A 23,861-nucleotide genomic window follows, 5' to 3' on the forward strand; every position below is an offset into this window, starting at 1 on the left:
TAAAAGGGAAATAAGCTAATTAGACCGGACATCTTATGGATGTCCTTCCAGACAAAGCTGAAGCCGAGTCTCAGGTAAGCCGCAGATGGCAGCTGCTGCTGCAAGGGCTGGACTGAGGCTCAGGCAGCCACAGCGGCTGGCAGTGGCAGCAGCAGCGGCGTGATGGGGGTGTCGCCTTTCCCTGATCGGCCTGGTCACCTCCCGCAGAGGAGCTGTCAGTAAGACATCCCCTGAGGTCTTCCAGACTGTGAGAGGGGGCAGGCCGGGCTGAAGGACCCCCCCCCCCAGTGCACAAATTTTCATGCACTGGGCCTCTAGTATATACATAAACACACATCTATATTTGTGTAAGTATATGTATTTGTTTTACCCATAGGCACACTTGTCAGTGTTGGAATATCAAAGAATAAAAAAGTCAAGGAAGTTAGGGAAAAGAGAGGCAGTTGAGGTATGTGGTATATTAACTGTTATCAACTATTTTTGTGAATGTTTGCCCTTATTTGCTAAATAAACTCAGCATCCTGCAATCTGATAGGAGCAAGTTATTTCTCCAGGCTTTTCAGGTTGCCAGCAGAAGGAAAGTGCACACGGATAGATAGGTGACATTTGGAGAGCCAGGCATGCCAGATTTTCAGAGGTTATAGCGGAGGTCCAACCTGCTGTTCTCCTAATGAAAGGAGGGAAATTCAGGCTGGCAAAACTGCTATAAGGGATATCTCTGCTCCGAATGTCACGCTGCCCAGATGTCGCTCGGCAGGTGGAGATGCAGAGAGAATGAAAATGTAGCCCTGTGTGTGTGGGTGCTAGTGTGTTGCAAGGGTGAACAATGAGTCTATCTTCTGAAGTGTAATGAAAACAATGTGGATCATGTCCATATTCATGTCAGGAGAAAGGCCTTTCTCAAAGATTTCTCACTCACTTCCCCTCCCAGACAGATATGCCTTCATGTTCACAGACCATGTGCACACAACTTGTTCAAGGTTCTAAGTATAATTTGACCATTTATTTTAATATATGTATATACACATATGTATGTGTGCTTTTTAAATAGAAGATAGGATCATACTACATAAAGTTTTGTACTTTGAGTTTATTATAAATAGTGTAATTATTTATGAACTATATCATGAACATTTCTCACCCTATTTTCCTTAGACTTACCTTATTTTTAAGTCAGATTTTATAGCAAAGGTGCATTGTCACAGTTATTCATTTTCCTGTTGATGAACACTTAGGTTGACTCTAGGTTTTGTAAGTTGGGCATGCTTAAGTAGTCACGCTGGAAACTTTTTTAGGACCAAGTAAATGAGTCTTTACGTTACCTTTGTAAGAGATGTGACTGTCATTGAATTTTCTTTCACTACAATTGTTTTCCTTCAGTGTTACGAGATGACTTCCGGCAAAATCCCACAGATGTTGTGGTGGCAGCTGGAGAGCCTGCCATCCTGGAGTGCCAGCCCCCCCGAGGTCACCCTGAACCCACCATCTACTGGAAGAAAGACAAAGTTCGAATTGATGACAAGGAAGAAAGAATAAGTGTGAGTGAAATTAAAATGAATGCCTAAAGAAACTGAATCTCAAGTCTTAAAATTGATATATTTTATTTTATTCTGTGAATAAAATTGTTGAACTGCATTTGAATACTAACTACCTTTTTCACTGTATTGAAAGGGCTGAAAAAGGGAAACCAAAAACAATAACTTTGGAATAAGGTTTCAAAGACAAAAATTATATAAATCAAGTGTACATAATAGATCCAGAGACATAGAAGCATGTGACAGACTGTGGAACCTCAGAGGGAAGGCTGGGGAGGGTGGGTGGGTGGGTGGGAAGAGATCAACCAAAGAACTTGTATGCATATATGCATAACCCATGGTCACTGACAATAGGCTGGTAAAGTCTTGGGGGGTGGGGCTAGAAGGGTCAATGGGGGAAAAAAGGGGGATATATGTAATACTTTCAACAATAAAGATTAAAAATAAAGTAATAAAAAAATGAACAAAACAGTAAAAAATAGAATTGCACCAACTTGAATTTGTAAATAGATATTTGCAGCTCAATATTGCAGTCTCTGCTCTTTTTAAGATCTTCAAATGCATCCGTTGCTCAAGCAGCATGTGATTGTTAAAGTATAAATGATGGCCATAAACCATATTAATTAGGGTATTTATTTTTGCATTATTTTAAAAATTATAAAATGAAATAATTTGAGGTGATAAATATTTCAAGCACTTTTCCAGTTTTTCCAATTTAATGATATTTATAACTAAACTTTCATACATGAATTCATTTAAAAGTTTAGTGATATAAAATAAAATCAAAATAAAAATGACTGACTGGTTCTGCAGTTTAACCCTTGTAGAAAAATAGTATATTTTAAGGGAAACTAGTGATTAGTTTATGAATATTCAAAATAAAACACCCAGAAAATGGTAAAGTGGTAGATAAATAGCATACAATTACTTTATTTTTTCAGAGGTTCTACTCAAGATTTGTATATGAATTTTGTGAAAACCAGTCTACTGAAATAATAGATAATGCCTCAACCTTCTGACATTATTTTTAGTGTAATTTTTGAGAATTATACTGAGTATAATACAGTGGGGCCTTGACTTACGTGTTTAATTTGTTCCGTGACGGAGCTCATAACTCAAATTACTCGTATGTCAAATCATAAAGTGAATGAGTGAGACACGTGATGCTGGGCTGATGTTGTGGCGTTCACTGTGACATTCGCTGCACCAACTAGCGGTGGGGTATCTGAAGCTGGCTCATAACCCGAATTTTAGCTCGCAACTCAAAGCAAAAATTGGCCGAGAGACGGCTCGTATCTCGAAAAACTCGTTAGTCGGGACACTCATAAGTCAAGGCCCCACTGTAATTGAGAATGAATATTTTAAAAATAATATCTCATTTAACTGAAAAAAATGTTCCATTTCTATCAAAAGTCCCTGTAGTCTGGGTGTCTATTATCTTTAAAAATATCTAGTAAATGCTTCTTTTCTTATGTGTACATTGTGATTACATCATGAACAGAACTGGATAGGCCATGTAGGAGATCATAACATGTGTTTATGTTATTCTGGCTTGAACTCTGAGGATCTACATTGCCCTGGAGAACTGGTTTGCTAATGGTCTCTGCTAGGGTACCAAGTTATGAAAATGTGCTCCTGGTGATGGAATAAAATCAATGTTCAAGGGTTTCTAGCTCATGTTTGTGTCATTTAACTTTAGCTTTGTAACAAACCACCTCAAACGCAGTAGCTTATAGTAACCATTTTATTTAGACTATGATTCTACGGATAAACTGATAGCTCTTCACTCTGGCCCAGCGTAGTTGATGTTTGCTAGGCTTCCTCATGCTTCTGTGGCTTGTTTAAAGATGTGTTGACAGCTGGATGATCTGGGATAACACACACGTCTGGCAATTGACGGACTCTCAGCTGGGCACCTTCATCCTCTCATGGCTTCTAATTGTGCAGCAGGCTAACTCAGGCTGGTCCCCACGGTAGTCCCAGGGTTTCAGCTGCAGCAAGAGAAGGCAAGTTGCAATGTCCAAGCACTTCCTTCTGGTGAAAAATTGCTTTAGTTCCATTGATCGAATCAGGTCATATTGCCAAATGCAGCTTCAAGGGGAGAAGAAATTGCCTCCATCATCATTTTTATAACTTAGACTTCATTACGCTCTACTGTATATAATTGAGAACATGTTGAAAGTCTTCCCAGGTAAAAAGAAAACAAAGTAGGAAATTCCTTTCTATGACATGACAGGTTTTAAAGCCAGAAATATCTCTAATGAGAACATACCTATATTAGTGTTGTTTGCCTATGAATTTAAAAATCAACAAAGGAAAAGACCATGTTCTTATCTCATATCTCTTTAAAAACACTCAGTCATTGTCAAGTGAAGATTGTTGGATTAGGGAAATACCAAAAATAAAAAATAAAAAAAATCACCAAAATTGGAAAAGAAACTATGAGTTAATGATACACATACTGAAAACCTAATTCTCCTTTAGCATCCTCTTTAACAAACACACATTTAAACAAGATTACATATGTTTATTCAGTCAATAAATGCTTCTGAATTAAGACATCTAAAGAGAAGCTGTTTAAAAACAATGATTTGTAACAACTCATAGTCATTATTCCAAAAATTTGAATTGTTTTTATCCATACCACTCTATTCTTCAAAAATTATCCCATAATTAAAATTAAGATGGGACAAAGATAATACACACAATTTAAAAATAAGCTCCAGGAAGGCAGGCATTTTTATATTTGGATTATTACTGAATCCCAAGTGCCTAGAAAACTGCCCAGCCTGTGGAGTTAGGTATTCCATAAACACTTGTGGAATCCCTCTGAGTCCGTTGGATTTATTTTATTATCCAAAGCAAATATCTAGTGCTCCTTTCTGATGACAAATGTCAATAGCAGTTCATCCAACCAAATCACAGAGTGAAGACCAAACATCGGGATTGGATGGGGGCAGTCACAATGCACAAAGGAGGACTAGGCAGGAGATGAAGACTGCCTTAAAGAAGCATTCTATGGAAAGGAAATTGGGAGCTTATTTTGGAGGAGAATTTAAGAAAAAATAAGGGCACATGCAGATGTCAAAATAGTGGGAGAGTTTTGAGTGCTAGTTCCAGAGCTATTTCCTTTAGGAAAAACAAATGTGCTTAATTATTCAAAATTATTTATTAGTGACTTTTCCTTTCCATTCTTTCTCTCTCTTTTTTTTCTTCATTTTTTTAAAAAAAATTTACAGATCCGTGGTGGAAAACTGATGATCTCCAATACCAGGAAAAGTGATGCGGGGATGTATACCTGTGTTGGCACCAATATGGTGGGAGAAAGAGACAGTGATCCAGCAGAGCTGACTGTTTTTGGTAAACCTCTCTTTTAATTACAACTTGCTATTTGTATCATTTCCCCCCTTGTTTTTAAGTGTTTTTTATTAATACTAAACACCAGGCCATATAGAGATAGTTTTTATGGCTTATGGTAAGCAGTGACAGGCTGGAATTGTCCATTTTTTTTGTTTTGTTTCTGTCTCCAAGATGAAATCTTGATGGGAAGAAAAAGAAGACATTTGAAATGTTAATCCACCTACTCTATTCACATATTTATACAGGTTTGCCTTTCATCATAATATAAATAATTCTTCTTTTTCAAAATCTATTTGAGATATTATATCCTAAAGTTTATCACTTATTCTACTATGATGCATTTAACAAGTATCTATTATGTGCAAGACAAAGGGTGTTTTTCTTTTAAGTTAGAGATTGTAATACAAAGACGTTTCACTTTTTTCCTACTTTAAAAATTTCAAATTGAGGTATTTGGAATTTTAGCTGATTATTGAAAGACTAGCTAACCATATGTATGCCCACAATTAAAATTAGAAAGAAAAACATCTATTTTGTTATATTTATGTTTCTTCAACTTTAAGCACCAAAGGACTCTTTAGCTGAAGTTTTAATTAGTCAGTTAAAACCTGATAGATATGTATCACAGAAATAGTGGAGAAAACACTCAGAAGGAGAAAGTTGTGGATAATAAAGATGGCCAAGTAAACAAAAGTAAGAGAAGTACAACAGGGCAGCTGTGGAATATTGTAAGAGAAAATGATGGAAAACTGGGGAAAACAAAGATTCTAAAGATACTAGAAAAATGAAACATTCCTTTAGAAGACAACAAAATCCCATTCGAATCTCTGTATGGAAATATATATTATGAATATACACACTCACAAATGCACACATGCACGTGCATATGTATATGCACACATGTACTTAAGCATATTTATGTGCATGAATAGCTATATCTAAATAAAAATTCACTATTGCAAATATATGTGATTTTCTTTTCAACATACAAGAGATAATTGTGATTTTTAAAGTACTTTTTGTGTGCCAGTAAAAGAGACTCCTGGTTCTATGCACAATATGATAAGATCTTTTTTTTTTTTTTTGCCATTATTTCAGAACACCCCTGAGGGTAGCAACAGAATCCTGAATAAGTCCCTAAAGAAACTTCTTTTTAGTTTGGGAAGTGCCACCCCATGGTGTAAAGGAGTGCCATAATGCAAAAATGGACCATGTTACGATTGCAATTCCATTTTTAGCGTCAGGGTGTGCTTTATGAATATTCACCAGATGCAAGCCCCTCTCTTCAATCACTCTGAGTACAAGTAATCTCTGGTAATACTCCTTGCAGATACTGAGCAGCTTGAAGTCCCAAATGACAAAACCAGGAGAAATCTCAAAATCTCATCATCCACGAAAGGAATTGAAGAGTAAAATAAAATTATTCAAAGTATGCATGTAAATTGCTATTCTGCAGAGCACAGACAAGCATCAGTTTTTCGTTAAATTTCATGCAGTCACCTATGAGTCCCGAAACGTGTTCCACTCTGTAATGAATAAAATACAGTTTTTCTGGCAATATATAAAATTAGTGGTCACTGAACATGAGCATTGAAAACCTACAAGAAACACTCATGCTATTTTTCCATAACTACCCAGCTTTGGTTCACAAAAATGTTGCATTACAGCAGCATTTACTGCCTTCAGGAGGAATTCGAAAGTGTTTAATCTCATTACCTGAGCAATTAGACTTACCAGACTGTGATTGTGTTATAAAATATTTACCTAAAGATGTGATGAGAAGTACAGGAGATCCCTAAACATGTCAGGAGTTACAGGGTAACTTCTAAATTATTTTTAAAATAGCTATAAACCAAAGAGATTGAATTTGTCTAGAGGCAGTTCCTTTGGAAGAATTGATTTAGGAAGCTGAGAAACATTTATCTGATGGTGTAAACTAGTTAGAACTGACCTAAGGGGCTATAAGTACAATATTAAGTTGTGGGGGAAAACTAAAATTCCATTATTGATAAGAAAACAACATCCAAACCAAGAAATAAAAGATAAAAACAGTAGTGATGGTCTAACCAAGGATGTGACAAGTGCTGCCTGAGATTCCCCAATTCTTAGAGAAAATAAAATAACCAGTGTGCTCTGTATAATGAGGCCTTCTTTATTTTATTTTGGTGCTTTTGCATCTAGGACAGGTTTACTTTTAAACCTCTTTATAGTTCATCATTGTTAGAATTATCATCTCTGATCTATGTTTAGAAAAGCAAAACTGGTTACATTCTCTCCCTCCTCTCTCTCAACTTTATTTCCATGTATTAGACATTCTTCTTTTAAAAATATCTGTCTATTTCCCTGGCTGGTGGTCTCAGTGGTTAGAGCATTGACCTGGTCCAGGGCATGGACCTGGGTTTCAGGTTTGATCCCAGGCCCAGTTGGGGTGCATGCGGGAAACATTCAATCGATGTGTCTCTCACATCAATGTTTCTTTCTTCCTTCCCCTCTTTCTCTCTCTCTTTCTCCCTTCCATCCTCTCCCCTTAAAAAGAAAAAAAAAGTCAATGGAAAAAACATTCTCGGGGGAGGATTAGCAAGAACAACCAAAAATCTGGCTACTATGACCACTGTATTATAGGAAGTTTTTAAATGTCTTTTGCAACCCCATATTTACTTTATGATGTGTACTACAGAAAAAGTAACTGATAATATTTAATTGTTCCAAAATATGATTCACTTATAAATTGCAATAAAAACAATGAAAAGAATAAAGGGTCTTTGCCAATATAATACCCATCTGCAAGTATTTTGATTCTCTATTAAGTGGTCTTGGACTTAGACCTTTTGTAGCTTGAAAATTGCAACTAATATTTTAAAGATCTGCACTTTAGACAAAGATATTATCAATGTAATGTAATGTTCAATATGTTACTATTCCATACTCCACGAATCATTTACTCTGTTTGTTCTTCTTTAATGTAAAATAGCATCCTAGTTAAGTAGGAAGTACCAAGTCTAAAAATTATAAATAAGCATCATAGTGTAAATGCTAAAATCAATGGGAGGGTTTAGATATATTTTTTATAAAGAACACTCCCCCCAGGTCTGGTGTGGCTCTGTTGGTTGGACCATCATTTCGTACACCAAAAGGTGGTGGGTTCAATTTCTGGTCAGGGCACATACTTAGGTTGTGGGTTCCATCCCCCATCAGGGCACCTGCAGGAGGCAGGAGATTGATGTTTCTCTCTCTCTCTCTCTCTCTCTCTCTCTCTCTCTCTCTCCCTTCCTACATCTAAAATGAATTTAAGAAATAGAATACTACCTAGCAATCTAGCAATTTATATATGTCAATTAAATTCCCAAGATCCTGACCCTGACAGTGTGGCTCAGTGGGTGAGCATCGACCCACAAATTAGGAGGTCATGGTTCATTTCTCTAGTCAGAGCACATGCTTGAGGTGCAGGCTCAATCCCCAGTAGGGGGAGTGCAGGAGGCCTTTGATGGATGATTCTCTGTCATCATTGATGCTTCTATCTCTCTATCCCTCTCTGAAATCAATTGAAAAACACACAAAAACATAAATTCGCAAGATCCTGAAGACAGAGAAACTAGAGTTAAATTATATAATTTAGTTTAAAACAATGGTTAGGTTTGGGATATCTGTTATCCAAAATTTAACCGCTATTAAAAAACAACCAAAATTTTTTCCCAAATGATTTTTAAATGTTTATCAAAGTAATACATGAAAAAATATTTTATATGTCACATTTCTAGTAGACCCAAAAGTATTATAAACTATTAATGAAATAAAGAAAAATTTTGCCCCACCTTACTTTCCAACACACACACAAACACACACACACACACACACACACACACACCTCATCTTTAAACATTTCTTCTGGGATTTATTTCCTTACTTCTAAATATGTACTTATTCCACGACTGTGTACATTATTTTGATTTCCTATTTTGGAAGATGATGATTTGCCCCACTTCTATCCCCTGCCCCACCGTCTCTCCTCCACTTTCCCTTCTGTTTGTCCTTCCAGTATAATGACTTCAGAAACATTGGTTATATTAATATTCAGAATTTGAATTATTATAACCATGCAAATATAGACTGTGGGCTGTGTTATGTTATGATGGCATTTTTTTTCTGGTACAATATTTGTTCTCTGAATTAGTAATAATTTTTCTTTTACTTATGTTTGTCTACACCTATCATGAATTATTTTTGCAATTTCTAACAGAATGTTTACATTCCTCTAAGTTTTTATTTAGGTATGAAGTCCACCCTGGCTACAGCCTTCCTGGAGGCTTCAGGCTACTGGCCCCATCCGACTGGGCCGGATGCTCCCTAGGCCTCTCCACAAACGTCATCCTCATACCTCTCTTCCCTTTGCTCTGATAATGGATGCCCATCTTTCTGCATCCTGTGTGTTTTTCTTGGGTGACTTCTATATTCAGAAATGTTTCTCCTTCTTTCTACATAACTTGAGCCTAGAGCTCATTCCAGACCAAATGCCTTTATTCCATCCAAAATTTAATTGATACTTTAGCTGCTTATAGAATTATAGTTTAAAAACAGATATTTTTACTCATAACATTAAAGTGCATCTCCAATATTATTCAGCTTCCACTGCTGCTATTGAGAAGACTACTGTGCTTCTGATCCCCTGTGACCAGTTTTCCTTTTTTTCTTTTAGTACTGTCTTTTTATCCAAGCATTCTAAAATGCTTCAATACTGTGCCTTGCTTTGGCACTTTTTTAATTTTAGTGGCTAGACACCTGGTAAGCAATCTCAATCACAAAACTCCTATCCATTTTTCTATCCCATTCTCTGTCAAATATGTATTTACTAATTAGAGGATAAACCTTCTAGGCCTTTCTTTCCTCTAATTCTAGGCCTTTCTTTCCTCTAATTCTTTCCTATTTATGTCATCTTGTTCTTGTTTCATGGATGTTTTAACCTCTCTTATTTCTCAGGATTTTAAAAACACGATTTTTAAAAAATAAAATTTACTTGCGATGCTTTCCTGCTTTTATTTCTTCTGGGTTTCTTCTCCCTGCCCCACCCTGCATTGTCCAGTCTCTCACACTGGAGGCTTTCTTCAAATGTCAAGTTATCTACTGTTCGTTTGTATTTCATTGCTGTTCACTAAGAACACTTGGAAATTTTGTCAACCAATGACTATCAAGGTAGGATGATCATATTGGGAACTAGCCAAACTATTGGGGATGAGGACACAGGTTTGGGCTGGTAGTGTTGATTTTCAGTTATTGGATGAGAAATAATAGTTGATGGCCTAAGTGTAGTTGAGCTACCCAGAGATAAATCTATGAGGGAAGATATCTCACAGCCAACCTTTAGGAAATATCTAAGTTTTATTTATAAACTATGGCCTTCATTTAAGAATTCTAAACATAGGCTATTAAAACCCAGGTGATTGTTGGGAACAATATAGTTTAAACAAATAGTGTTTACTTGCAACTTTTAAAACAACAAAATGTTTTCTATCTAGTCACTTATTTAACAAATATCTTGTGAGCACCTACTATGTGTCAAGCCCTGTTGCAGTGTGATGAGATAAATAGACATGTACTCTGCTGTCAGTGGACTTCTCATATCATGTTATCAGCAATAGCATAAAACTGTGCCTCTAAAACAAGCTGAGAGAAGCATATTTTTTTCTCTTGAGAACATTTACTTATGTTTACTTTTACTTCATAGGATGATTTCTCTTATAAAAAGAAAATTCTTGGCAAGAAAATAAATTAATGCAGCCAGGACTTAGTTAATCACATTCAGACAGACTGATAATTATCATTCAGTCTATTCTAGAAGGGCTCATAATTTCACACTAAATAGCTCTCATAACACATGTTCTTTTATATATAACCAGTTGAATAAAAGGAGACATATTTGGGCAGACCATCTGACTTCCCAAGTTACTAGACACTGCAGGATGGCAGTTCCTTCTGGGTCAGCTGAAGTTAAAACAAGGTTTACAAGCAGTGGCCAGCTCTAATGTATTTTTATTGCATATCATTGGTCTTATAGGACTTAAAGGACTCTACCTATGTAATTACTTCCATAACACTACTTTATAATGATGAGCAAAGTTTATTTTAAAATTGTGAAGGTTATTTTAGTACAGTTGTCACAGCACTGACCTTGACAATTTAACTGTCATATTCAATGACTGAATATGCATAAAAGAGAAATCTGTCCACTGGGCACTTAATTTTTTCATTGTAGCATGTAAGTAAGAAACTTAAGAGATTATGCGACCACATTTTAGATTCATAGTATTGTGTATTATATTGAATACTAGAGGCCCAGTGCATGAAATCCGTGCACTGGGGGGGGGGGGGGCGGTGTCTCTCAGTTCAGCCTGGACCCTCTCCGATCTGGGACCCCTTGGGGTATGTCTGGCAGTCAGACATCCCTCTCGCAATCCAGGACTGCTGGCTCCTAACCACTCCTGCCTGCCAGCCTGATTATTTCCTAACCACTACCCTGCTGGCCTGATCGCCCCTAACTGCCCTCCCCTGCTAGCCCAGTCACCTCCAACTGCCCTTCCCTGCCAGCCTTGTCACTCCCAACTGCCCTCTCCTGCTGGCCTGATCACCCACAACTGCCCTCCCCTGCCGGCCATCTTGTGGCTGTGGGCGCCGCCATCTTTGAGGTCATGGCAGTCAATTAACATATTCCCTCCTTTTTGGATGTGGGTGTTGCCATCTTTGAGGACATGGCAGTCAATTAGCATATTCCCTCCTTTTTGGCCGTGGGCGCCACTATCTTTGCAGCCTGCTGCTCAGTCGTTTGGTTGTCCCTCACTAACCCCCTGCCAGCCTGGTCGTCCCATGCAGCCTGTTCAGTCGTCCATTCGGTTGTGATGGTCGCTTAGGCTTTTATATGTATAGATTTTTCTTTCTATTATTTACATAATTACAATGAAACTTAGTATTTGATTTTAAAACAGCCACATACAAAGTTGGATTTTCCAGAATACCAATTTGGACCTAAATTGACCTGACTACTTGAGAGCTGTGCTTTACATAGTACCGCACTGCAAACAACACTAATGTCTCTAGGGAGATTAACCTTGTAAGCAAGTTATGCAGGTGATTCAAAGCCAGTTAATCTCACATAAAAATGTTAATTGCATTGGCAGACATTGCCTCTGATCACTCCATGGCTATATAATTAGAGACCTGGCCATTCAGAGGGACTTTAATCTAATTGATAAGCAGTCAGCAAACAGCCTTTGAGATTTCTAGCCCTGTTTTTCAATGTGATCAGACATAAGGTGATAATATGGAAAAATCAGTGACCTTATTTTGACATGCCTTAAAGTGGTCTGTTCATTGTATAGTTCAAGATGTTTCATATATATGTATTTTAATTGTGTAGAGCTTCCTGGGATACAAACTCCATTGGGCATTAATGGGTATTAAATGTGATCATTTATCAATTTACTGTATGATTCTCATAGGAACTTAAATTTTTAATCCTTCTAAATTTACATTTGTTTGCAGATGATTTTTATACAAAGCAGTAAACCCCAAGACATTTCCTTGTAATTTTTATAAAGTCTGAAAGGGGCGTGGCTTGTGTTTTGTTTATGGTAATAGTAGCCACTACAAAGACAAAGCACTTAAAATACATTTCTGCCTGTACAGCTTTTTAAATATTTAATATTTATGTTCCTGATTCTCACATTTTCTGGAAATAAAATCTAGTCAAAGAAACTGGAAAATAATTTTTACAGAAAAACCATTTTCATTGAAATAAATAACAAAGAGTTTTTAACATATAGTTATGTAGGCAGTTAAAATTGCAAAGTAGGTAAACTTAGTATAATTATCAGAAAACAATTAGAATAATGAGTAGTATGATTTAGAGATAATTGCTGTAATGGGTGCTATGGAAATTCTCAGACTAACACTTCAAAATTTGTGACCAAAATCCAATGTGTTAGTAAATTTCAATGTTACTTTTTTGGAAGGCACAACCTAATATATTCAGGTATAAAACCCATCTGAATGTACCATGCATATGCAAGTCACTTTCATCTAGGTTATTCTTTGCATTGTATTCTTTTAATTAATTGAATTACATTTTTACCATGACCCAATGTTAGGCTTCCAAAAATTCTATACCTAAACTCTCCTGTGGTTTTCCAGTTGCTAGGCAACTAGACTCTGCTTGAGGGCAGAAGAGAATGGAGCAGGTTCCTTGCAATGTCCTCCATCCCTGATGAGTTCATCAGAACAGCAGCAGGGAATCCTATATCTTGCTTCTTCTTGAAATTAAAAATTAGGTGCTTCCATGTGTCTCCATATAAAACAATGTGACTTAGAACATGTATGATAACTAACATGCCCTCAAGGATCCTGATGGTGTCCCCTGGATGAAGAGACAAGTTTAGGTTTGTGACAAGTCTAATGTGAAATTTGCCCTTCTGATTATACTCAACTGTTGCCATTTTGTGACTGATTGCATGTTAAAGGAAACACACAAAATCTTTGAATGAAAGTAGGCATGTGTGTTTTAATGGAATCAGTCCCACGTAGCATTATGCAACTTATTTATTTCATGCATCATGCCATGAAAATTTTCCATGATGACATGATAAAGAGATAGATAGCTTTAACATTACAATGACTTACTAGTTTTTTAATGTATGAATTTGCCACAATTTATCCTAAAATTTTCCATTTTCCAAGATTGTTATAATGATCATATGTAGTTCTTATTTTTTGTTGCATTTATCAATTATCAAGTTATTGTTCTGTATTTGTAGTGTCGGCAAGAGATTATTTTGATTCTTCTCCAATATGCCTACTTTCCTTCTTTTTCTTATTAATTAGTAATGTCTATCTTGTTCCAGATTTTCATTGGCATAACTTTAATATGTTGCTTTAAAAATAATTTTTGCATTTAATTTCTGATAAAATATCTTCATCATGCTTAAGAAGTTTCTTTAGATTTTATCTTTATTTAGATTTTTTAATCCAAGAGTTTTACTATACCTACAAAAACGATATTTTTCTTTCCCCTTGTATTATATAAGTCTCCTTTGTCTTATTAATTGAGACTGCATTTGATTTCAAGTACAGAAACCTGAGTAACAATGGCTTATTTTTTGTTGTTGTTAACAATGGCTTATTTTTGTCTTATCTACCATTTCTGCAATGAAAGGATCTGCACGCACATACACGCACATGCACATATACACATACCATATCCATACTTTACCTGAAAGTTTGTACCAATTGCTAAATAGAAATTTGAGAATCTTTCTAAACCTTGCTTCTTCACCATCTACTTCTGATTGATTACTCAGTTCTGATATTTCTTTATTCTGTCCCCTTTTCCACATCCTTAGAAGCACTGTCAATTTAAACTGAAACAAGTCTTAAAATGATAGTTTGGCCTAATTCACTGCTTCATGTTTCACTTCTAATTCATCGTTCTCAGATCTGTCAACATGACCTATTTTCATAGGCTTATTAAAAGCTAGGGGCCCGGTACATGAAATTCGTGCACGGGATGGGGGTGTCCCTCAGCCCAGCCTGTAGCCTCTCGCAATCCAGGACCGCTGGCTCCTAACTGCTCACCTGCCTGCCTGCCTCATTGCCCCTAACAACTTGCCTGCCTTCCTGATCACCCCTAACCCCTCTGCCTGCCTGCCTGATCGCCCCTAACCCTCTAGGGAAAACTCATTTTTCTTGACATGGCATACAAGGTTCTTCATGGTCTTGGCTAACTTTATCCCCTACCAGTTTTTTTTTTCTTTTTTACACCAAAATGCTGGCCATTCACCAGCTACCAAACTCGAAGCCTGACATAGGAGAAGCTGTATTAATATGATCTGAATAAATGAGTAGATGAGTGAAAGACCTCCTAACTCGCTCAGCCATATACCAGATTGTAATAAAATATCCCCATTAAAAACAACAGTGGCTTAGCTCTCTTTTAACTTGGATTATTGCAGCTTTTAGATGAATTGGATGGACATACCAAGTGATGGGGAAGAAAAAGTCAATTCCACATTTTATGCTAATGATTTATTTCTATTATTAACATTCCAAGCACTCCTAGGGAGATACTGATCTTATGCCTATTTACTTCCAGAAACAATAGCTCAATATCAACTATGCCAGCATGATTGTTAGGAGCACATAGTGTCCAGAGTTCAAAAGTATAACACTAAATCCTTCCATCCAGCATGCAGATTTGTTCTGTTGTGAAGGGGACACACTTAGCTGCTAATTGATTCTACTACCTAAAATCATTAGAAGCAATCTTTGTTTCCCATTTTTATGGATTATTTCTAAATTATGCATTAAAAAAAAACCTCTTTGTGATAAAATCCTATTCACCTTGTTTTATGATTTGGGGTTTGGGGTATTGAAGAACAAATAATTGAGCATATGTAGGTTTGTGTTTAAAAAAACAGTTTTGTCCCAACTGTCACCTTCATGGTGGAGCGATTTAGTTGCCTTTCTTCTGAATACCAATGATGGTTGAGTTTATTGCAATAAAATATGATCTTTCCCTGGCCAGTGTGGCTCAGTTTGTTGAGTGTCGTCCCATGCACCGAGGGATGGACTGTGGGATTCCAGTCAGGGCACCTGCCTGGGTTGTGTGCTTGATCCCTGGTAGTAGATAGATGTTCCCTTCTCACATTGATGTTTCTTCCTCTATTCTTCTCTCTAGAAATCAATTTTAAAATGTTTTAAAAATATTATCTTGTAATTATACATTTGTTTTATGAATATGGCTCTTTAGTCAATAAAATCATGTACTATCACTCTATTCTCTTAATATGTAATTTGAAGTGATTTATTTTCTTTAAAGTTTTCTTGCTAAATATGTTTATTTTTTTTGGCAATATAGTCACATTCTTAAATTGCATTTGAAACTAAAGTCCTAATTGATTAAATGTGGCCATATGACCAGATAAATTGTGTCAACTTCCTATGGGTTTCATCTTTCTTTTCTTTGACTTCACTTTCTACTTCAATAAGTAGCACTATTTTGGACTTTTCTATTTTTTGTAGGCATGTGCTAATAAAATTTAAATGGTAATTTAAATTATCATAATTTGACCATTATAAAAAAAAAGAAATTAGACAAGGAATTGAAGTGTGTAGAAAAGTGTAAAACTACTTTTTGTTTTATATTTCTCTTTCATGGTAAGATTCTATGGACAGCTATTATTTTTTCCTAGATTTATGTAGAAGAGTTTTAGAATGCAGATTAACAGAGCTAAGTACAGATTAAAAACACAAGGGATAAAGGAAAGAATGCTAGAGAAATAAACATAAGAGTTAAGTAAAGAGAAAATGGGAAAACTTTGGGAACACTTAAGAGAAAGTAATAAGAAGTGGCCTTAAAAATACATAGGGCAGTAAATAGTGTAAAATAATTAAAATGAGTAATTTTTATTTAAAAAAAACAGATTCACAGCATTTTTATTTAAAGAAAAACAGAAATAAGGCATTCAGCTATCCATACATGAATTGAAAACATTCATGGAAGTATGTGGTCAATGATAAATGGTAGCCTAAGTTGGGAAATTTAGACAACACTTACTTTCAAAAGCACAACTTCTTTTGTTTTCTCTAGCATTCCTGATGGGATATTAATATATGTTTTCTTTTTTTTGCATTAGTTTCAACTTTCAGTCTTCCAATCTGAGCCATCCTAATAAATTGAACTAATCATTTTTATTTCTTTCCTCATTTATGTGGAATTCCATGTCCAAATTTTTTATGACAAGATTTACATGATGTAGCTCAGGAATTCACTGAAGAATCAATGTAATATCTTTTCCAAAAGGCTCTATGCTTTTATATACAAAGCATAGCTCTTTCTGCATTTCAAAATATTTTATTTTATTCAATTACATTGTATTTGTAAGTATCAAGATATAGCTGAAATACAGTTAAGTACCTATGTACCAAAAATAAACCATAATTTTTCTACACTTTTTCCAGAATATACTTAAAGCATACAGTATATTTATTTTATTTTACTTTTTTTTTCTCCTAAGAACGACCCACATTTCTCAGGAGACCAATTAACCAAGTGGTGCTGGAGGAAGAATCAGTCGAATTTCGTTGTCAGGTCCAGGGAGATCCTCAACCAACTGTGCGGTGGAAGAAGGATGATGCAGACTTGTCAAGAGGAAGGTAAAAACATCACATACATGGAAAATTGTTAGATAATCAGTGAGTAATCAGAAAGAAAAAACACCCCGATTGTATCACCAAACACTCTTATATTTTGATGTATTATTTTCACATACCTGATTTTCACACATGCAAGTCACATAGCTGCTCTTTTATACACTGAAGTCTTCCAGGCTGATCCCCCACTTCATCTATTACCCCTGAATATCAAGGATTCCTGAGATGTTTTCTTCTTCATGATCCCTGTTAGTTCTGCCATTCTATCACTGCCCAATTCTTGACTACTATTCCAGTTGCGTCCTGCAGCTACTGCTCTGTTGCCCTGATGCTGCAGCCCACACTGGACACTGTGTGCCTTCCTTTGTTGCCCAGAGCATCGCTAACAAAAGGCTACTGATTATAGCTGACTGTAAGGTCTGGAGTAAAGGAGATACCTTGTTTGACACAGTTCTGAAGAGGCAGCAAGTAGTTGACATCACTGTCCACATAAGGAATTTCTCACTTAGGGACTCTGCGTCACTTTCTCACTTGCCATATCTTCATGGAGAATTTCTTCTCCATATCTTCTATCTTATTCTTATTACTAATCCCCAAAACACAATCTTTCAGCACTCTAGGTTAAGTTAAAAATGCTTGTCATCCTATATAATAAAAGGCTCATATGCAAATCGACCAAACGGCAGAACAACCGTTCGCTGTGACGTGCACTGACCACCAGGGGGCAGATGCTCAATTCAGAAGCTGCCCCGTGGTGGTCAGTGTGCTCCCACAGGGGGAGTGCCACTCAGCCAGAAAACAGGCTCATGGCTGGCAAGCACAGTGGCTATGGCAGAAGCCTCTCCCGCCTCCACTGCAGCGCTAAGGATGTCCTACTGCTGGCTTAGGGCAGCTGGCCTAAGCTGTCAGTCAGACATCCCCCAAGGGCTCCCGAACTGCTAGAGGGTGCAGGCCGGGCTGAGGGACTCCCTTGAGTGCACAAATTTCATGCATCCGGCCTCTAGTGTTTTATTAAATATTTTTGTCTAAGTATTTCCAAGACTTTGCCTTTTATGATCAAACTATAGGCCTGGTGCATGGATTCATGCACTGGTGGGTCCCTCAGCCTGGCCTGCAGGGATCATGCCGAAACTGGCTCTCCAACATTCCCTGAGGGGTCCTGGATTGTGAGAGGGCGGTTCTCACATGATGCATCCTGGAAACGGGCCCTCTCCTCTCAGGTTCTGGGTGCGTCACCTGAGAACCACAGCTGCCAGGTCACCGCAGCTTGGCAGCTGCTGTGTTGAGCATCTGCCTCCTGGTGGTCAGTGCACCTCATAGCTACCAGTCAGACAGTCAAATAGTTGGCTGGTCGGCCAGTTGCTTAGGCTTTTATATACATAGATAAATCATTCAAGTGTTTTTTTCTATATAATGAGCAAGTCTAGCTTTAATATTTGTTTTGCTTTCCTCTTAGTCCTACTTTCTGAAACTATAGCCATCACATCTTCTATAATCATAAAATTTCACTCCCTGCTTTTTTTTCTACTTTTTTTTCATAAAACAAGAAATTCGTTTTCATTCAACTAAATTAAACATGATTTCATGGAAGTCATTTGCCTTTTATGTATTTTCACTGGCATTGCTATCAATACTTTCCTGAATTTGTATACTGATTTCAGTATCTCAATGTTATATATCCCAAGGTCTATGATGTTATACTTTCTAAAGTGTATCATCAACAGCACTAGCTTCAAATCGACCAAACATTTTAAATAATGAGAGGTTCTTTGGAAACTATGGGAATAAAACAAGTGAAAAATTTAATTCAGTTAATTTTCCAGCAAAATTGTAGGAAAAGTTTCTTCTATGTTTCTTTTGTCACTTTGCTGTCAGATATCTTGTTTTAAAGGATTGTTATCAGGTGAAGTCTGTGAATGTGAGGTTCCTCAAGCCTTATCAATGGAAGAGCAGGTTAAAAAGGATTAAGCATTTGTGGAGTTTAGTTGTTTGTGTTTGTCTGCCATGTGTAATCAGTACTTTTCCTCAAATTTGAGAGCACTTAATGTATAATTTTAAAATGTTGATGTGATATAAGATTTAGGATAAGAGATTAATTATATAACAAAATTTAACCTATTCTAAACAAAAGTCAATTTTTATTTACTGGAAGTAAATAGCCTTGTTCAAAATGACTTAACAAATAACAATAAAAACACTTTCACTTTGGAATAATTTTGGATTTGTAGAAAAGTTACAAAAATAATACAGAGAATTCCCATATACCCTATACCTAGTTTCCCCTATTGTTAACATTTTTAATTACTACGAAACTCTTCCGACTCCTAATTAACAAATGCTAATATATATTACGTATTTTTTTACATTTTTTTGATTTCACCAGGTTTTCATTGACGTCTTCCTTCTGTTCCAGGATTCAGTCTAGGGTTTTTGTTTAGTTGGATGTCATAGGCTATAGCATTTAATTGGCATGTTTTCCCAGTTTCCTCTGGTCTGTGACAGGTTCTCAGTATTTCCTTGTTTTTATGACCTTTACTGACTTAAGGTGTACTGGTCAGGTATCCTGTAGAACATTCCAGAAACTTGGATTTGCCTAGTGTTTTTTCATGATTAAACTGGGTTTGTGGAATTTTAGGAAGAAAGTCACAGAGAATGTCATCACTTGATACCAGGTTTATGTGACATAAAGGGTGACATAATATCAACATGGTGATCCTGCCATTTTTAATTCTTAAACATTATCCACTTAACAAAAGTTTTAAAATTAGAAAGTTGTAATAGTGTATAGCATTTTAATGGGCATATGTCTTTGCATTTTAATGGGTATATGTCTTTGCATTAAAATTTAAGCCCGGTTTGATTTGTTCCCAGATCAATATAGGTCAGCAATTTTCAACCCATATGCCCCAAGGATTTTTAAAACATGCAATACCTGACTGTTTAGTCAGGGCCACTGACCTCTTTTCCCTGAGATTGTCAAACAAAAAATGACAACAGCCAACACAACAATAGCTGGCTATATGAAAAATTCAAAATTATACCTATTTTTTGCCAAAGAGGCAAAAATATAATATCTATTTTGGTGTGCCACAGAATTTTAGTAATTAGTTTGCATGCCATGAGATGGAAAAGGTTGAAAATCACTGCTCTAGGTGTTTGGTCATAAATCTGACAACTTTAGTTGCCATTATATTTTCAAAACCTTGCCAAGTTCATTTGCTACAAAGTTCAAATAATGCATACAAATCAACAACAGTATTAAAACTATTTCTAGAATGTGTGATATATAGCCCTCTAAAGATAAGGTTGAAACTTTTAGAAATCTTACCTGTACTACTCCCTTTAAAACGCTTTCATAGGTTCAACTTCTTGAATCTTGTGTTACTGGTATGAGAGTATTACAGAGTTTTGTGTGACCAGATAAATATTTTTGAAGTATTAAGCAAATGGTAATGCTATGTAAGCTTTAAATTGTACTTTAGAAGGGCTTAACGCAAGGATCAGTGAGATATAGAAATTAAGGTTAGTATTTTTATCATGCTAGATGGCATGTACTTTTCCTTGAATTCTCAATCTTTAAATGTTATGTCAAAGAAGCGTATTCTTTCTTACATTTGGATGCATTAGCATAAGCTTCACTGATGCATAAGGAAGGGAAAGAGACCTCTTTACTGGTGAGGAATAACAGTAATGACTTTTAACCAACCATAGCCTAAATGAGCAACATTGATTCTATTACATTATTTAGGTTTCAGACTAGGGAGATGGCCATTGTTCCTGTGGAAGCAATTGTAGTGGAGTGGTGTGGAGGCTGACATTTCTTTGGCATAACATTTAAAGCAATTTGAATAAGGTTTGTGTAGTGGTTCATGCTTAACACATTTATAGTAAAGCTTTGTAGGGCAGCTGCATAGCCTGTAATTACTATGTAAGTAATATGTGACTATTTTTCTTTTGGAGACAAGAAAATCTTTTCAATTCAAGTTTAAATATATGAAATGCTGTGATAGCTATTTAAACCTTCAATACAGAAGTTATTTGTGCCAACCTTTCAGTAACCAGAGATGAATTAAGGGAGTTTTTTTTTTTCCTTTTCCACAAAAATATTTTTTAAGTAGTACCCATGTGCCTCTTTGATTTAGCCTTAAGCTCTTAACCTTTCTCATTAACTATCTTTAATGAAATTATAACATACCTTAGATGAATACTATTAAAGACAGTTTTTTGACTAGATGAATATTTCAGTGAAGTGGGAAAAGTATTAGTTACCAAGACTAACAATAATCCTGATGACCAACCAGAAAAAATTATTATTTATTTGGACATTTTCTATATGACAAAGGGACAAAATAGTAAGGAGCCTTCATTTCATATATGCTATCATTAAAATATTAAATGTTTGCAGAAACTTTTAAAGGTATTACTATTTCACAGTTGAAGATTTCAGAAAGAAAAAAAAATATTTCTTTTTATGATTGTGTCAAGTATCAGTATTTTTTTTCCAGAGGGTTTCTATATATGTGTCCTCAAATAAATCGACACAGACTCATCTTAGTGACAAGCATTTTATAAACCAATATGAAAATAAAGTGGGTGTGGTGAACGAAATGAGGAGATAAGGGGATTTACATTTTAGAGTTCATAATTCTTATGCTTTTTAGAAGCATATTAACTTTCTTAAAACAGAGTTCAGATTGCAGAAGATGCATTTTTGCATTTACTTACATTCATTACTATGTTTGTAATGTTCATTGCTAAACTGTAAAAAAGTCATTCCAAATAAAGTAAATATGCTGTTAATAATTATATTTTTATTATATGTTAATCAGATTGGGTGATGTAGAAAAAATATTTACATACCGAATACATTAAAGAAAGTCAAAACCAAAGTAATCCTAGTTTCTTCCTTGGGTGCCACGTCTTTCTTTTTCAAGCAAACTTAGTGCTTTTTGCTAATTAATACTTTTAGGATGATCAAGTGCCTTCAGCACACTTTTCATATAGTGTTTCATTTAAGAGAAGTTGCCAGAATTTATAATAACTGGCTCAAATTATCATCTTATGCCAAGTCCCATGATAGCATAGGGATCTTTACAGTATTGTTATACCAAAATAAAAAATACATACTTATACATATGCACAGATATGCTGAAGCTGTATGTAAAATATAATATTATATTGACATAAAGGAAACAAAATGCAATAAATTTACAACCAAAGAAATAAAATTGAAATATAGAAACCCTACAATATTCTGTTCAATCTAATATTAGGAAAGAGAATAATAATTTCCCTTCTCAGAATATAGGTAAGAAGTAGTGTGATGAATCTAATTGCGGTTTCTTATTTGGGCTTGTCAGTGTAGTTTGCATTTTAGTTAATTATTAGCAGTCTTTTAAAAGCCTTTAAACAGGAAATTTAACAATCTTCATTAATCATGTGATTTTCAGTATATCATGACTAGTTAGTTCCATGATATTCCTTATATCATTTTTATTTAAGTTCTAAACTAATTCTAAAGTGATACCAACTTCCTTAGTAAGGATTTTGAGTACAGAAAGAAATGTTCATAATAGCTTGTCAGAGAAAAAAGGAAATAAAATATGCCATTTACATTCCTACATATGCCTGCAAATTCTAAATGCAGTAGATGGCTTACACACAGTGAATATAATTCATGAATATTTCATAAAAATATAAAAGAAACTGGAGAATAAAAGTTTCAAGATATATAGTGTAAAATTCTATCAATTTTCCCTGAACCAGCTGATAATTCCTTTTTCTAAAGTGCAAGTCTATTTTAAGAGAGACTTTTTAGAGTTCTTAGTTGAATGAAATGTGAGATTCACCTAAATATATGATCCTTAAGAAAAGGAACTGAATAGAACCACTTATAATTCCCTTTTTTACACTAAGTGGCTCTTTCCACTTTGCCCTGGAGAATGTTCTTGTGTTAATTGACTGGAAGCTCCATTGTTTAGAGCATGTGCTTCTGGGATGCAGAAATGCTGAACAGGTGCTCAGCCACCCTGCCGAGGAGATCAGCTTCTTCACACACAGTGTGGGCTTCAAGGACATGTGGTAATTTGGGCTCCTGATAAATAACCGTGCTGATTAGGTTGGCTGGTCGAGATTGGTCAATTAAAATGGGTTTTGAAAAAGAAGGGGGGAAAAAACTGAGAGCAAGTGAAAAGCAATATATATAAAACAGTATATGTGACACCTGAAAAGTAAATCAGTCCTTAAGATTCAAAAATATAAAGAAAAGGGTTACTGAATATTCCATGAATTTTCCGTGATACCGATGTCTTAGCCATTTCTGTCTGAAAAAATATAGAACTGCCTGGACAATTGCTGTGAGATGTGTACATACAGCTATCACTAACATAAAGACTATTTAGGCCATTGCCAGGAATATTAGACTTTAGCCTTGTTTTGACACTTTTTGATCATTTATCCTTGTAGTTACACTCCCATGTTCTGAAAATGATGTTTGACAGATTTCTCTACAGTTCTCTAGGAGTGAAACCTTGAAGAAGCTATTTAAGCCCTTCATGTTTTACATCCCGTTGATATGGACCAGCGATGCGACAGGAATAGTGATTAACCTATGTCCTGACACATTTGCAGAGGGTGAATAATGATGCCGTCTATTCTAGCTCAAAGGGTTATTAAAATGATATAACTAATTCAAAGCACTGTAAACACTTTGAAATGAATGCACTAGCAGGTGTTCCAGTTTTATAAATTTAACTGACTGATGGCATGTAATTA

At 35.7% G+C, this 23,861-nt stretch overlaps 1 protein-coding gene across 4 annotated transcripts in view; it reads left to right on the top strand.

Moving 5' to 3' along the window:
- ROBO2 (roundabout guidance receptor 2) overlaps window positions 1-23,861 on the top strand; it is a 659,470-nt gene that overhangs the window by 467,644 nt on the left and 167,965 nt on the right. For all 4 annotated transcript variants that reach the window (XM_006093706.3, XM_023758054.1, XM_006093705.3 and 1 more), the window contains exons 3-5: window positions 1,381-1,538; window positions 4,775-4,895; window positions 16,952-17,090. In XM_006093706.3, coding sequence (XP_006093768.1) covers window positions 1,381-1,538; window positions 4,775-4,895; window positions 16,952-17,090 — 418 coding nt within the window. The remainder of the gene's footprint in view (window positions 1-1,380; window positions 1,539-4,774; window positions 4,896-16,951; window positions 17,091-23,861) is intronic.

The sequence above is a fragment of the Myotis lucifugus genome, unplaced genomic scaffold, assembly GCF_000147115.1.
Source record: "Myotis lucifugus unplaced genomic scaffold, Myoluc2.0 scaffold_120, whole genome shotgun sequence".
NCBI lineage: Eukaryota > Metazoa > Chordata > Mammalia > Chiroptera > Vespertilionidae > Myotis > Myotis lucifugus.